This window comes from Drosophila pseudoobscura, chromosome 4 (genome assembly GCF_009870125.1).
Source record: "Drosophila pseudoobscura strain MV-25-SWS-2005 chromosome 4, UCI_Dpse_MV25, whole genome shotgun sequence".
NCBI lineage: Eukaryota > Metazoa > Arthropoda > Insecta > Diptera > Drosophilidae > Drosophila > Drosophila pseudoobscura.
The window spans coordinates 22759430-22775635 of NC_046681.1; the positions used below are offsets into that span (position 1 = coordinate 22759430).

Genomic DNA, 16206 nt, shown 5'->3' on the forward strand with positions numbered 1-16206 from the left:
AGAGAACCTTCTATTTCGTGACTGGAAAAGCAAGAGGGCCAGTCGAGCTCCCCAAGGGTGTTGTAGAGCTTCTTGGGAGGCCCCAAACTACCAGGGACCCCGACGATCAGACGTCACAATGTACTCCAGCTCCATCCACAGAATGGACAGGTTCCCATTGATCAATAAAGCCCTAACTTTCCTTTTAGAAACCTTAGAAACCACAAATATGTTACTGGCAGGCTCTGGCTTTCGTTGACTTTTGCGGATTACGTTTTAAAAAGTGCGCCAGTTTTCACATTTTGTTCTTATCGATATGTTTCATTTTTCATTGTTTCTGGCCGATTAAAATGCCTTTTATTTTGGCAATTGCTTGTTTTGAAGCAAAACAAAAGCACAAATCACGAGATCAAAGACGATCCAAACACCTTAAAAGCAACACTTGTGTGTTTAACATGTCTGAGGCACTGTGATGGTCAAGATTCCAGAATGGTGAAGCCATTTCGGATGGACAAACCAACTTTCAAAATGATATTGGAGAAAGATCATGCTTTCCCCTGGATATAAAGAACTTTCGTTTTAACAAACATCAGCTGTGCTCACCCAGAAGTTCTGTTCCAAGCACAGTCTGAGGTGTTTCTTGCCAACATTCCAACTTCCAAATCGGACTGCTACCTTTGAGCTACTCAAACGTCACTCATTCGCCGACTGTCAAAAAAGGAAAAAATAATAATAATTTTGTTGCAAAATGAAAGACCAAAATTTTGTGTCCTATTTGGTGGAATTTTGTGTAAAGCTGAAGCTGAATACGCCCAAATACCGATATGTTACGGAAGAAAACAGAGAATTCAGCTGCAATGTAGAGCTGCAGGATATCCAGGGCTATGGCAGGGGTAGAGCTCTCGCCACGGTAATCATGCGGCTTACGAAAGTTTAATAAAATCCCTTTTCGACAGCCCGTTCGAAACAGTCTGCGGCCCATGTGGCGGCCAGGAATGTGTGGACGCACATAATATTGCTGCCTGTCGTCCGAGTGCTGCTACAGGAAAAGGATTTCAAGCCGTATATCCGCGAGGGGGATATCTTCTGGGAGATTCGTTCGCTCAAGACGAAGCAATTCAGGAATCTGCGGGAGCTGCTCGTCCTGGTGGACAAATCCATCGGTAATATTTGGCAAGGATCTGTGGAACTGAGCAGCTTGTCAGTACAGGCAACCACTGAGGTGCGAATGGGGGACAGAGTCTGGCAGAAGGTCCCCATCGTCGAGGTCACTGAAACAACTTTCTTCGAAACGCTTACCCTCCCGGTAGTGCTAGTGAGCAGCATATCGAAAGAGGTGTTAGTCAGCAGTGTACTCGACAGCACGGAGGATCCAGAGACCAGTAGCTTGGAAATATGCCCTATTCCAATGGTCCCAGAGGTGCCAGTAAGCAAGGCTCAGGAGTCCCCCAGTGTGGGTCCTGCCTTCACAGCCCTGGCGATGGATCCTACCGTTCCCCAGGACGTACATGCGGATCTCCACGCCGATGCCGAAGCAATAGAAACAATCAAGCTAGAAGAGGTCGCCATTCCCGTGAGTCCAGTCTTCGAAACAGGGGCCACCGTTGTACAAAAGTCGTCCCCTGTGGAGGACATCTTGAAGACTGAAGAAGACATGGAAAAACGTCGCATATTCCAGACCTATCGTAATATCACCAAAAAAAACGACCCAGAAACTAAGCCCGTCCGAAGATGCGACTATGACGACTACTTCATGAACTTGCCCGAGGACCTCAAGAAGGACGGTTTTAAAGTGATCAATTCCAACGACTTTAAGACTGCGAAGGAGAAGGCAATCAGTCTTCTGAACGCTTTAAAGCTGCCTCATACCTTCAGCGAAGTGAAATCCATTTCCGGTAGGACAATGATCAAACTCGAACTCGACTGCAACTACAATGGCATATGGATTGACTTTGAGACCGATATTTATAGCCACTTCATTGAGTATATGATGGATATGCTTGATTAGGGTTACTTACTGAATAGAAAACAACTGAAGAACAATACTAACATAACTATCTACACAGGAATACCAGAATCTAATCATCCATGTGTGTACCTGATCTAGCCTTAATGGGGTTCAACCAAAGAACCAATTGTGATCATCTTTCACCCTCTATATTATCTCAGAGCAGTTTGGCAGCTCAATAAAAGCACTTTAATAAAGGCCGATTAAATAGAATTTATGATAAATTCATTTTTATAGTACGTTCTTGCTTGCTTTCGTTTTTGAATCTGCGCGCCCATTTGCTGGTTGTGGAATTGGCTAACTTCCAGCATTAGCCAGCGACTCCGGTAGCGGGTTGTGGAAATGGATAGCAGCTGTCTTTCCGCATTAGACACCACTGATTACTAAATACAAGACATTTTTGTGGTAAAATTTATAAATTTCGAATATAATGAATTGGCGTGTGAAACAAGCAAAACATAGCGCAAAGAAGTGGACGCTTGCTTTCGTTTTTGAATTTGCGCGCTCATTTGCTGGTTGTGGAATTGGCTAACTTCCAGCATTAGCCAGCACTAAGCTCAGCGACGCCGGTAGCCGGGTTGTGGAAATGGATAGCAGCTGTTTTTCAGCATTCGACAACACTGATCAGTAAATACAAGACATTTTTGTGGTAAAATTTATACATTTCGAATTTAATGAATTGGCGTGTGAAACAAGCAAAATGGAGCGCAAAGAAGTGGACGCACAGCAGTTCATTGATCACGTACGTAAATGGAATGAAATGTTGGGATGTGCGTTGTGGACTTAGCCGCTTTGTTTTCCTGTGTATCCTATAAATAGACGCTGCTGGCCTCGGAGCTAATGCGGGATCCAAATCACTTTATTATGGATCTGATCGATCACACAGGAGTGTTCCCCAAGGCCGAGGGACCCACCAATCTGACCACCAACACGGGAAATCCCCCCAATGATGGGACTGGCGGCTACGCGGAGAAGGAGCTAAATTTCCACAACACAATCTTCCAGTTGGTGAACAAGCATGTGAACGAATCCTCCGTCGCGGACAGCGGTGTGGGGCCGGTGGTGTCGCAGCAAGTGCAGCAGCCAGCATTCCCAGCCCTGGCCATTGAACCGACCGTACCCATCGATGTCTCGGCGTGTCTGCACGCTGTCGACGATGACGATCTTCTGTATGTCCATAATGCTCTAACGACCAATGCCCGCAAGGTGCTGCCCCACAAGAAGCGCATCTCGAGGAAGCTCAAGGGCAACATCGATGCCGAGATGGAGCAGCAGCACCAGCCGCACCACCAGCAGCACAAGCATGTCATTCAGCATGTCCCACCAGGAGCGGCTTCGCTCTACAGCTGTGAGATCTGCGGCTATGCAGTGCACACACAGTTGGACTTTTTTGCCCATCTCAAGCAGCATTATGAGCCACCAATGGCCATGGAACAGCGATTGGAAGTGCCGATCCAACAACAGCAGCAGCAGCAGCAGCAAGAACAGCAGAAGGAGCCGTTGGACATGTGCGGTCTCTCCACCCAGGATAAGGCGAGTATCTGTCCTTCTATATCTGTCATTCGCCTGCTAATCCTCTATTTCTCCACAGCTTCAACAGGAACAGGCCAAACTGGATCAGGTCTTTCACGATGTTCAGCTGAACTTTGAGAACTTTCACCCCATCAGCCATGTGGATCACGATGTGGGTGTGGGAGTGCCTGTAAATGTAAATGATGTTGGCGTCAATATGGTCATGCATGGCGAAGCCACAGACAAACTGAATACCGTGGGAGCCAGCAGCAGCTCGCCCAACGTCAACGTCGTGGTCCCCGTCGTGGATGATGTGGAGTTCAGTGACACGGAGGACATGCTAGAGGGCATACGGAACGTAGTGGATAAGGTGTCCATCGAGGACACTTGCGATGAGCTGGTGGAACTGGAGCTAACCACAGCCACGATCCGGGCGCCCTGGTTTAACAACAACTTCAGTGACATCACATTTCCGGGGCTGCTGCTGCCGGGAGAGCCGCCGCCAGCGACCACGGAGCAAGCGGCGACGCCGCTGCTCAAAGAGAATCCCAATGGGACGGAGCAGATGGATTTGGATTTCCTCAGTGCCAGCAAACGAGAGGAATCAAATGAAATCAAAATGGAGAAGGCGCTGGAAAAACCCATCGAAGGGATTGAACAGCCCCTGCTGGTGGCGCCACCAATGTGCTGTAACTCTCCGGCACCGCCTGCTGCCCCGCCGCCCGGCTCGACCGGCTCGCCGCTAGTCCTAAACGAAGCCGGCTTCAAGCTGGAGGCCGTGGAAATGCCCGACGACAGCGCACCACCTTCACCATTCGACAATGGCGACGTAGACGGCGACGGCGACGGCGACGGCGATGGCGATGGCGACGGCGAGGATGAAGACAATACCGATAGCTATGCCATGGAAAGCACAGCCACGAGTCCGAGCGAGGACTCGCCGAGCAAATCGAGGAGGAAGCACTTTTGCGACAAGTGCAACAGGGACTTCAATTCGTACAATGCCCTCAAATACCATCAATATACACACAACCAGGAGCGCTCGCACAAGTGCAGAAGCTGTGAAAGATCCTTCTACAACCAGAGTGCGCTGACGGCCCACGAGAAAACGCGTATGAAAATCCCCACAGATCCCCGTCTAAAAACCAACTCATCCCATATTTTATTCCTCCAACAGACTCTGGGATTAAGCCCTTCGAGTGCGAGAAATGCGACTCCAAGTTCCGACAGTGGGGTGATCTCAAGTACCACATCATATCCAGACACAGCGACATCAAGGCGCACATGTGCGAGTTCTGCGGCAAGAGCTTTTCCCGACGGTACTCTCTGGTCCTGCATCGACGGATCCACACCAGCGAGCGGAACTACGCCTGCCAGTACTGCGACAAAACGTTTCGGGCCAGCTCCTACCTTCTGAGCCACGTCAAGGTGCACACGGGAGAGCGACCGCACGAGTGCAGCGTATGCCAGAAGAAGTTTCGCGTCTCGGGGGATCTCAAGCGGCACTCGCGTATACACGATCCGGCCAGAAAGAGCCAACCTCCGGCCGCAAAGGTGGAGAAAAAAAAGCTGAAGCAAATCAAAGATGAGGAGGAGGTGGTGGTGGCGGCGGCGGCGATGGTTGCCACCCGAAAACAAAAGTCTGACGCCCTGTGCGACGAATCTGAGCAGGAAATTCTCGGCCTATAGCCGTGCTGTGCCAAGGTTTCTTCAATATAGTATTAGCAAAGATTAAATGGCACATAGATGAAGCATCCTTGGTGCCCGTGAGCCATCGGAATACCTGGTCACGCGTACATCCAATGGGCAGAAGTGCCATCTATGTGCTCCACACTCTTGTGTACTCGTAAATTATAACTCCTAAGATTTTTGTACCATACAGCAAATGTGTAAATACCAAGTACAGACGTGAACAAAGGGCCATGTCTTTTGCATTCCACAACGCGTTCCATAGGGTCCCCCCCAGCCCCCCAAACAGCCGTTGAATAAAAAGCCAGTCGAAATTTCTATTGCAGAGCATTTCTTTATTATTTTTCATGTTTTTCTCTTGTCCTCTTCATTTCATTTTTCTGTTTCAGTTTCTTTCAAATATTTCACTGTTTTCTCTTTTGAATATTTTCTTCTTTCTCTGTTTTTTTTTGCACTTGTACCGTTCATCGACTTAGATGTTAATGAGTAAGATACATACACATACATATGTTTGTATATATGTATATATATTAAATATATATCGTTAATATTAATGTAACTATGTACAACACAAGTGTTTGGGGGCGCCTGTCATCGTCAGCCCAAACTCAATGAAATCTTTGTATTCTTTTTGTTTGTTTAGAACATAATTTGTATTTCTTCTCTCTCGTTTTATTTATCATCTCATTCAGTTTTTTGTTTTGTTTCTCAAAAATATTCAACATAAACGCTCCAGCAGCCATACATTTCCATAGATTTGTGTCTGTGTGCTTTTCCATACATATTTGTTAGACGTCGCGACGTTCATTATTTTCACAATTTATTTTTTTTGTAAGAACTCTTAAGAACTTATAAACTAAAATCCTAGTATTGGTTGCTTCACATGCTTCTCTTCTCTTCATCTGCTTTAATGTACGCTCAGTCCATGATATCTTCCATTTCTCCATTTTGTTACACAAATATAATATATAATTCATCATCTCCTCTCATCCTCGTTCTCCATTCTCCAATCTCCATTCTTCTGTTTGTGTTAATTATTAATTAATTTAAAAAATTATGAAAACTCCATTCCTAGTATCAGTATGTCCTGCACTCTCCCAGCTTGATCCTAACTTTGCCTGATGGTTCTTTATTCTTCCTTATTCATTCTTTTTATTTATCTTTCTTTATATATATTCTTGGTGTTTTGGTGGTGTGGATTATGCTGTTTTGGTAGGTTGAGTGTTCTGAGTGTTAGTGTGTGTGTGTGTGTGTTTTTTTCTTTTAGAGGGTATGATGGTATGGTTATTGAAAAATTAGCATACGAAACATTTGCGACTACTGTTTTTTTTGTTTTGTTTTTTTTTTAGGGAATGAACTGAAATTTTGCCTGCCTGTTGTCTGTTGTTCGTAAATATGATTTAAAAATTAGCATTACTTTGAATATTTCTTCATTTGTTTTTGTTTTACATACATATATATGGTACTTAAAAATTTATGTTTTTTTGCTTTACTTTTGCTTTTGCTTTTGCCTTTGCTATGGATGCACACGTTTACTGGTTGTTTAGTTCATTTTTTTGTTTTAAATTGGTATTCTTTAAATTGAATATGGGCTTATTTTGTAGCATTTCGCTTTTGTTTCTTCAAACGAAAATATTAATTATGCTTTACTGCAAAATGCAAACAGTTGCCAATTGTTTGTGTGTTGTTGCGTTTACTAAGTCCTTCCCGTCCTTTCCGTCCTCCCCTCATCAATCATCAATCATATTGGTAAAACTGAAGAGCTTTAATCGTATGCATGATGGTTTGATGGCAGCTTTTTGGTTTTTGTATTCTGTTCGGTTTTCTCGGTTTTTCTTGGTTTTTCTCGGTTTTTCTCGGTTTTCTTACATTGCGGATAATTAGAATATTGTTTTATAAAATAGCTTGCTATTTTATGTTGTACATTAAACACATATTTAACTGTTTTTACAACCGTCTTGGTTGGACAGTTTGTATCGGCATTCGGTTTTCATCATACATCATCATACAAAAGATTCTTTGTTCTTTATTATTTGTATTTAATTTTTTATTATGTTTTTTTTTTCTTTCTGTATTTGGGTTTTGTTTTTTTTTTTAGTTGCTATTGTTGCTTCACATTGTTGCTGTTACTGTTACTATTTTGCTGCGTCCCAAGTGTTTGCTACGCTATTTCCCCACCCCCATACTGTCTGTCTCCTTCTCACATTCTCTGCTCCCTCTAACCGCTCACAGTTCCTTTCTCAATTTATAGAAATATAATTTTGCTCTTTTTTTCTTTTCTTTTCGTTTTCTTTTGTTTTATAAGTTTGAGTCTTCTGTCTACATCACCACATATTTTCTTGGTTTTAAAAAAATTAAAATACTTTCTTCTTTCCACAGTTCATAAAATGTTTAACTCTTTTTCTCTTTTTCTCTTTTCATGGCTTGCCAATTTCTTCAAAAGTTTTCTTTTTTCTCCCACACAAATACAATATTTACAGTTTACAGATTTTGGTTTTGTTTCATTTTCTTTTACAGATTTACTCAAATTTTCTCCATTTCTTTCCATTTTTGTAGTTGCTACATCTAAATCTTAAATCATTCTTTACACAGCCCCCCCACCGACTGTCGTCTCGCCATCTCTGCTCTGCTGCCAGATCTTGTTCTGCATTTACTTTGCTTTCTCATACGATTTTTGTTTCTTGTTCAGTTTAAAATTGTGAAAAAATAGCTGCATCTATTGTAAATTTTAGGTTTGTTTGCATTTAAAATTTGAATTACCTTTAGCTTTATATAATTTGATTTTATGATATTTTTTTTATCCTTGTTGCTGTTTCCGTCCTATTTTTTGGTTGCATGAAGACCCGACGCCTGATCGTGTAGAGGGCGCGGCCAGTGCTGCCAAGCATCAGAGGGCGCCCCTAATCGTGCGGCCAGTGCTGCCAAGCATCAGCTGGCCCGCGCTCAACCGTTAGGTACACTTGCTGTCTCTATTTGCAGTTTGAGTTCTTGAGTTCTTGTTGTTTTTGTTGTTGTTGTAGATGTAGATGTAGCTGTGTTTGTAGCTGTGGTTGTGGTTGCGGTTGTTGTTTCGTATAAAAAGTCTTTGATTTGCCATTTCCCTTTCCCTTCCCATTCGATCCCTTCCTTCGCTGTTAGCGCGCTCTGCATTAGAGGCTCACCTGCTGCATCTTATCAAAATCTAAACACGGCCGATGCGGTCGCTGCAGTCTCTGGGTGGCAGCGGCGGCGCTCGCGGCATTGGCAGCATTGTGTGTCGTTGTTGCTGCTGCTGTGGATGATGTGGTGCCTCCTCCTGCTGCTGCTGCTGCTGCTCCTCCTCCTCCTCCTGTCGATGAGGATGTGGCTGGGGCTGCTGTGCCTGCCGCTGCGGCCGAACCACCACCACCCGAATTATTACTAGGACGACGCCTGGGCGAGATGGCGCAGTGGAACAGTTTCGCGGGCGGACTAACCGAACGCACCTCCATGTCCAGGCCGGTGGTGCTGGCCGGACTGCTGCGCGAGCTATTGTAGTGGAAACTGTACTTGGGCTGCGGCTGATAGATGTGGTGGCTGCTGTTGCTCATCTTCAGGGAGCTGCTGCACGCCTTGATCACACTCGGCTCGTTCTCGTTGCCGCCGCCCAGCACGGCTCCGCCCAGCTTGGGGCATTTACTGTGGTTGCCGCCATTGCCGCCGCCGCCGCCGCCGCCGCTGTTGTCGCCATTCTCCTCGTTTACACTATTATCACATAATTTAATATTTTCGATGCCACATCTGGCCTCCGATAATATCAGTGGCGTTGTGGAGCGGAACGTCATATGGCTACGATTTGGCTTGAACGCCTCCAATGGCGGCGATGTGCGAAAATTCACGGGCGTCAATATCGGCTCCAGCGAATTGCGTAACTGCAAAGCATACAAGAGTCACAGATCAGACACGGAATCCTTGCAATTATCTGCCACATACTCACCTCATCGTCGGAGCTGTGGGCCAGGGACCGTTTGCGGTTCTCCACCATCAGCGTGGAGCTTGAACGCTTCGAGTTGGAGGTGGTGGCCCGTTCCTCGTAGGGTGCCTCCGTGTCCAGCGAGGAGGTGCAGCCACGATTAGAGAGTCGCGAGGCACACGAAGCGCCCGTCGCGGTCGTGGTGCCATGGCCATGTCCTGCCACCGACGAGGGCCCATTGATCACCTCCAATTCCTCCTCGGAGCTGTGCTGATCGTACATGAGATGGGCGCAAGATGACGATGTCTGCTGGTGACACATCATTGCAGGAGCAATTGGTTTTTGGCCAGCGACAGCTAAAAAGAAGTACGAGGAATTATTTATTTTTTTTATCTATGGCAGTCGCTAACCAGTGTTGTGTCTAACATTCTTGTTAACCAACACTGAAAGTGTTGAAAAACTTAAAAAAATCAAGTCTTGTGGCAAGGATGCTTTTAATCGGTTTTGTTTTTCGTAGCTAATTGTTGATTTCATTAATATCAATGTGGAACACGGTGAAAAATCAAATCCGAATGACAAAAATGTGTTTCTGTGCGTAACCGGTTTTCACGAATTTCAAAATTGTTTAATTTGGGAATTTAAAGCCAAAAAAAAGAAAAAGAAAAAAATTTCGAAATTTGGTTTCCACAAACTGGTTTGCTCTGTCGCACTTACTAGTTTCCATATCCACGTCTAAGTGACGTTGTTTTTCCACATCGAGGAGCTCACCATCCGATTCGGTGCCAGAGTCATTCGATTCACGCTGCGGGGCGAAAAAAGTTCCGATAAATGAAATGTCCAATATTATTACATATGTTAATAAGGGTATTTCCCATATCGAACCTTTTTACGAAGAAAATTTTTCGATGCCTTTAATGGATTCTCGCGATTTTTCTGCCTGACAAACTTTATCATGATTTCTCGCTATGTGCTTTATATGGTATATATTATACATTCCACACACGCACACGCACACCGACACGCTTACGCACACACACGCACACATTCACACTCCCACAATTACGGCGGAAAAACTTACTACGACTACGTTGCAGTCGCAGTCGCAGTCACAGTCACAGTTAGCGTCAGCGTCAGCGTCACCGTCGACGTTCAAGTCAACGCCAACGTCAGCAGCGGGCAGCGGGCAGCGACTGCGCGCGTATATGTATTTTGTTGTTTTCTTCTGTGGTTCTCTTCTTCTACTACTATTACTACTACTACTTTTTTGCCCCTTTACGTTTTACACGCTCTTTCTATGCCCCGTCCGTCCCACCATTCTGCTCCCACTGTCCACCGTGCCCCCACCACATGGGGCAGAATCTATTTTGTCTTCTGCTTCCTGATTCACGCCAACGAGAGAGTCTCTCAGTCTCTTCTGTCAAGCACGAGCTTCAGCTCTCTTTCCACGAAGCTACCGCTACCACTCTCTCTCTCTCTCTATGCTCTCTCTCTCGCTTGTTCTTGCTGTTCTCTCTCTTTGGCTCTCGTTTGCCGCCTACGCTGCGAGGCGCTTGGCGCGTGTAAAGTGTAAGCGCCGATTCCTTTTTGTGCAAATATTTCAATCACGTTCCGCCTCCACCACGCGGACTCTGGGTTGTACGATTTTTGTTGTAACACCCGCCACCACCCCCATCGGAGGGGACTGGCGATGACGACCCGACTGCAGTAACGGGAAGAGCCGAACGCCACGCGAGTCCGATGCGAGCGCGCACCTTTCGCCGTAACTTATACAGCACGGAATTATTGATTTTCGTATAACGGAAGCCAGACGACCAGGAATCAAAAAAAAAAAATAAGGGACAACGTGTGCGTGTCCCGTCCGTATCCGTGCCCGACTCTGTCTCCGGTGTCTCTGTTTTTTTTTTCTTCTTGCACGGCAATCACAAAACTTAATTATTTTCCATTTTCACTTTCTCGCCCATTCTGTCCTGCTTTGTGGGGCTCAAACAGCGTCCAAAGTGCACTTGCGAAAACGGTTTTGTAACGGTTGTGTCCGCCCACGCCAGGACCCTCGGTTGGCTGGCTGGGATTATGGTTACTACGTGTTACTATCGCATCGCCCGTCACCGGCTAGTGCTGCGCTCAAACTGAAAAATTATGGTCACAATGTGGCAGGGCAACACTGTCTCTCGAAATCTCTGCGCTGGCGCTGAGGCTCGTCCCAGGCCCCCCCCCCCCTCTGGCGCTGCGGCGTCCGATTCTCTTCTCACTTGCAGTTTCTGTCCGTGTGTGTGTGTGTGTGTGTAGGCGGCATGCAGCGGCCGAGTAGAGGGTTGCCAGATGGTTGGGAATCTTATAGAATTTAATCCAAAGTTTAAGTTTGATTGGATTTTAGTGAAAATGGATCGTGACAGCAAGAAATCTGGGAGAAAGAGTCTTTTGGGTTATATAAAAAAAAGGGTTCCTTCTTGATTACATTGAACTTTTTCATATGAAATAATAGATTGAACTTTGATCAAATAAAACCGAAAGCATTGTTGCAACAAAGTTGCACACAACAATTGATGGTTGATAATATATGCATACGTTTTGTAATTAATATAAGAGATTATCATTCTTGGTAAATTTTGCTTTGAAGTTTTCCCTTTTGTGTGGCATTGTTTTCCCATTCATTGAATTCTTTTCCCATTCCCACAAAACAATTGCAGCAGTCTGGCAACGCTGTGCACACTACAGTGCACTTACTTGAATGCGAGTGTGAGAGAGGGAGAAGATGGCAAGAGTGAGAGAGAGAGAGAAGGGGGTGTGTAGGGTTAGGTCGGTTGTGGGGCCCGACCAGGCATCAGGCCAGAGGAGGCATCGTGTTTGGTTTTGCTTGTACATGCGCGCACAACTCGTGCCCCCAACAACCTCTCATAAGGTGCCTGCCAGAAGAAATTCACACTTTCGAGTTGTGGAAAAGTTGTCGGCGAATTTATGCGGTGTCGTTTCGCACAGAACACAAACCCTAGAGGCTTATTCATCCATTCTCTGTTGGAATAAACAACCTTCTACCCTTATCGCGGTGACTATAAACAATATTTGATACGAATGTTGCCCACATGAAGATCAATTTCAGTTGGAAACTGTATTGCAAACACTGGCCCGAGAAACCCTATTTCACAGGTATTAAATTGAATTCTTGTTAAAACTAAAACTAAAACCAAACAAACGCCTATTAGTCGTGACGAACAAACAAAGGGACCAATAAAGTCTACTGAAACGCGAGCTGTCGCGTTGAAAATATAATCAGAATCAGCGTTGGGAGATTGGATTCACAGATTGACCTTGAAATCTGTACATTATTTGGTCGAACTGGAGGTCTTTTTGAGGCAATCGGGGGCAATCGAATCGTAAAATATATACATATGTAAAGACGACTATTAGTAATGTCAAATGTGGATACTTGTGGAGCAGATTGGCATAATCTTTTTCACCCATTCTGCTTTAAACTTCTGGTCCGCACCGTACTATTTATAGGCAGAAGAAGAGGCCAAAGCGGCAGCAACAGCGGGCAGGTTGTGGCAGGCACACACACACACAGACCCCGGACTCGTAGTAATGCGGAGCCCCCAGAGAAGAGTACGAGTACTACTCGTGCAACATCAACAACAAACAAAAAAAAAAATCCAAATAAAACGAAGCGTGCGAAACTCGTTGCAATGATGATACATATGAGAAATTGTGGAAACATGGCATGGAAAACTACGCACGAACATGGCCACGGCGGCTATGCCACTGCAACTGCAACTGCAGCTGAAACTTGCAACGTGCAACGTGCAACGGGGAGGAGACTGGTTTCTGGTTTCTATCGTTTCTACATTTTTCCCATATTTTGGGTATTTTTCCACATTTTTCCCAATTTTTTGTTGTTGTTTGTAGTTTTTCCACAATTTCGTGTTTCGCGTATTCCCTTACACATTTTTCTATTTATTCCTGTTCCCCAACAACTGTTTCCCCTCCCCCCCCCTCTGGATTCATTGTGCAATCCGCTTTCAATTTGCTTTCAATTTACGGGGAAAATACTACGACGACTACGTGCCGTGCCACAAAACGTAAACGGCTTTTGCAGAGCATCGTTTATCCGAAGCTCCCCCTCCCTCAGAGAGAGAGAGAAAGAGAGGGAGAGAGAACAAAGTCTGGCTATCGATTCCGACGTCGACAGCGCAGCGACTGCACCAGCAGCAGCAGCAGCAGCTCGAAGTACTTTTGTTCCATTCATACCACACACACACACACAGGCATACACGGATACACAGGCAAAGAGAGCGAGCGTCTGACGTATGCATGTGGCGACAATTTCCACTCTGGTGTGGGTGTTCGTCGGGGAGGCAGCAGGCAATGGCAAAGGCAACGGCAAAGGCAATGGCAGCGCAGCGCAGCGCAGCGACTGCGTGTTGCAGCCTTGCTTCAGGTCTAAATTTAGCACTGGGGCTTGCAACTCCACAAGGATTTTTCCAATTTTTCCTTCTATAACATTTTGCACACTTAGCCTTTAGACACACACTCACACACACACACACGCACGGAAATAGTGGCATGCTGCACGCAATGCAATGGCCCAAAAAAAAAAAAAAAAAAAATAAGAATCCGACGTTAAACCATTTTACACTTACTTGGCTCGCCTGCTTCTCCTTCTCGTTCTCCTTTTGGGCCTGGGGCAGGGGTTTGCGGAGGGGGCACAATTACGAAATGTTGCAACTGCTTATTTTTGCACAAAAATTTTGTATCCTCGACACGACAGGAAAATGGAAAAACTTCTACACAGCCAGGGGCCAGCAGGCAACAGCAGCAGGCAGTGAGTGACGAACGATGAATGGCTGGACTGCTGGAGCTCTCTTTACTACAATTTACCAGCAGCGACAGCGACAGCGACGGCGGCGGTGGCGGTGGCGGCGAACAGGCCCCACAGCAGCAGACTGGAGGCCGTGGGGGTGGGTGGGTGGCTTGCTGCTGTGTGCGTGTGTGTGTGTGTGTGTGTGGAGCACGCGACGCGTTTTGGAGAATTGACAAAACAAGCGCAACGAGAGAGCAGCACCATGGCACGCTAATGGCTCTCTTTCTTGTTCTCTCGCGCTCAGCGCTCTGCGCTCTGCACTCTGCTCGTGTGTAAATTGTTGCTATTGTAAGCGCTTTTACGCCAAAAACTACACAAGGAAATGGCAACAAAAACGCTACACATAAAGAGAATGCTCGCTGAGGTGGTCGAGGTTTTGATACCCTTGAAAAGCGGGTGTGTGGCTGCTGTGTATAGATATTCTATTCTGTGCGATTCATAGTTATAGCTAAGAACCAAAAATCGCAAGTATCAGCCATAGATCATAGCTCCAAGACTAGTTTTCCCCACTTGCTGCTGGCTGTGGCCATCATTTATGCAAAAGCATCATACCCCACAAGCCCAACTTATAGCAAAGCAAAACGCTGAAGTTTCCTCTCTCTCGCGCTTACTCTCTCGCATAAAAACGCTCTCTCTGTGCATGTTTGTGCGTGCATTGCATAAAAAAGTGAACCCAACAGACATTTCTGCACTCGTCTGATGCAATTAACTTTTCAATGTCAAGCCGTACACGTCACACTGTCCAACACAAGTCGGCTACTCCCCCACTCACCCGCCTTTGTGGTTGATTTCGAACGCGTCATCATTATTAGTGATTCCACGGCATCGGGGACTTTAACATTTAGCAGAAAGTAGCTTTTTCACAGCCCAATCATCTGATCTGGCAATACATATTTTGTGTGGCGATTCGTATTAGATTTGGCGTTTAGGCTGCAATTAAATTTGATTCCACACGCTCGAGCGTTGGGTGGGAGAGCAGCAACAAATTGATGGCCAGCTTATAACCGCAAGAACAACAAAAACAAAACTGACAACCGAGTGCGCGAGCTGCGATGACGTCACAGTTGACCCAGTCTCCAGCAGTGATGCCACATCAGCCTCTCGCCGATAGATCTTGTCGGGCGGCGCGCACTCTCCAGCTGAAAGCTTATTTAAAAGCTCCGCAGTTGCGTGCAAGTGCGTGTTTGTTGTTTTTCCAGCATGCTTATAATCTCTTCAGTTGCGATCAGATCAGCCTCTTCAGTTCAGCTCCGCTGAATATATAAACATACGAATGTAATGAGCGGATGTACATACATACATATGTAGATAATATATTTCATACATGACTTCACATTGGAATAATTGTCCATTAGGGAGGGTATTGAAGGTGCAAAGTGTGTTTAAGTAAAGAATATATATATACAATATGTATATATTATGTACTATTTATAGTATGTGTATAAATGTCTAATATCTATTGATTATGAATACTAATGACATATAAATAGGTATGAAATGGGTCTATATTATTATAGACTCTATATAGAGTTATTTCTCCATTCATGGAAAAAACCTGCAAGTACATACATATGTGTCTGTGTTTGCATTCGCATCAGAGAACGAGAAATGGACAAATGATTTCAAATTTGATTCGCAAGTAAGATAAAGCTGGGCTATCGCGCGGCCCAGATGACGCGGCGGTAGACGAACGGCAGACCCGAAGACCCTGGCACATTATATACCGAATGGTTAGTGGCCAAGATCTTGGCATTCAATACAGAATTGGACTCGCACCTCCAGATATTCCTATTTCCCTTCATAGATTGAATATTTCAGGCTTAATTTCAATTCAAAGGCAACGATCCAATATTATAGAGCGAAAATCTATAGTATCGATAGTGACAGTAGGGGTACTCTTACCTGTAATAAATTTAAGAAACAAACAGAATTGCACAAAAGTATTCATACCATCAGATAAATCATTTTGAATTTGAATTTGTTGTTCAATTCGAATTTGCTGAGCTGGTCACACTATTTCCAAACACTTTTCAGTGCTTGTAAACGAATGTATATTTTAAATTGCCGCTGGAGTCGTCGGGGGGAGAGCAGGAGGGAATTTGTTCGGTGGTTCAGAAAGAAACAGCCGCCAATATTGGATTATTTGTCGGTTTGTCCTTTTTTTGTGACTTTTGCCTGGCGTCACTGGTCTCCACTGACGTCACAATTGAGCCACACAATCGTTATCGTTTT

At 45.2% G+C, this 16206-nt stretch overlaps 3 protein-coding genes across 6 annotated transcripts; 2 read left to right on the top strand and 1 right to left on the bottom strand.

Annotated features, from left to right (window-relative positions):
* Positions 1–312: 312 nt before the first annotated feature.
* LOC6902960 (uncharacterized) lies at positions 313–2200 on the top strand. Its single transcript, XM_002132650.3, has 3 exons — positions 313–872; positions 936–1988; positions 2046–2200. The coding sequence occupies exons 1-2, from the start codon at positions 728–730 to the stop codon at positions 1985–1987; spliced, it is 1197 nt and encodes a 398-aa protein (XP_002132686.2). The 5' UTR covers positions 313–727; the 3' UTR covers position 1988; positions 2046–2200.
* Positions 2201–2580: 380 nt separating this feature from the next.
* On the top strand, positions 2581–5513 carry LOC4817120 (uncharacterized). Its single transcript, XM_001356635.4, has 4 exons — positions 2581–2729; positions 2807–3520; positions 3579–4611; positions 4677–5513. Exons 1-4 carry the CDS (start codon positions 2688–2690, stop codon positions 5186–5188), a joined length of 2301 nt encoding a protein of 766 aa, XP_001356671.4. The 5' UTR covers positions 2581–2687; the 3' UTR covers positions 5189–5513.
* Positions 5514–6509: 996 nt separating this feature from the next.
* Positions 6510–14996, bottom strand: Reph (Regulator of eph expression). Of its 4 annotated transcripts, none has more exons than XM_015180604.2 (4): positions 14747–14996; positions 9834–9921; positions 9144–9475; positions 6510–9078 (listed from the first exon to the last, which is right to left on the bottom strand). In XM_015180604.2, the coding sequence occupies exons 2-4, from the start codon at positions 9841–9843 to the stop codon at positions 8338–8340; spliced, it is 1083 nt and encodes a 360-aa protein (XP_015036090.2). In that variant the 5' UTR covers positions 9844–9921; positions 14747–14996; the 3' UTR covers positions 6510–8337. The 4 variants fall into 4 exon arrangements, with proteins under 4 accessions (XP_015036090.2, XP_015036089.2, XP_001356672.3 ...); XM_015180603.2 differs by lacking the exon at positions 14747–14996 and adding an exon at positions 13754–14517; XM_001356636.4 differs by lacking the exon at positions 14747–14996 and adding an exon at positions 10002–11481.
* Positions 14997–16206: the final 1210 nt, after the last annotated feature.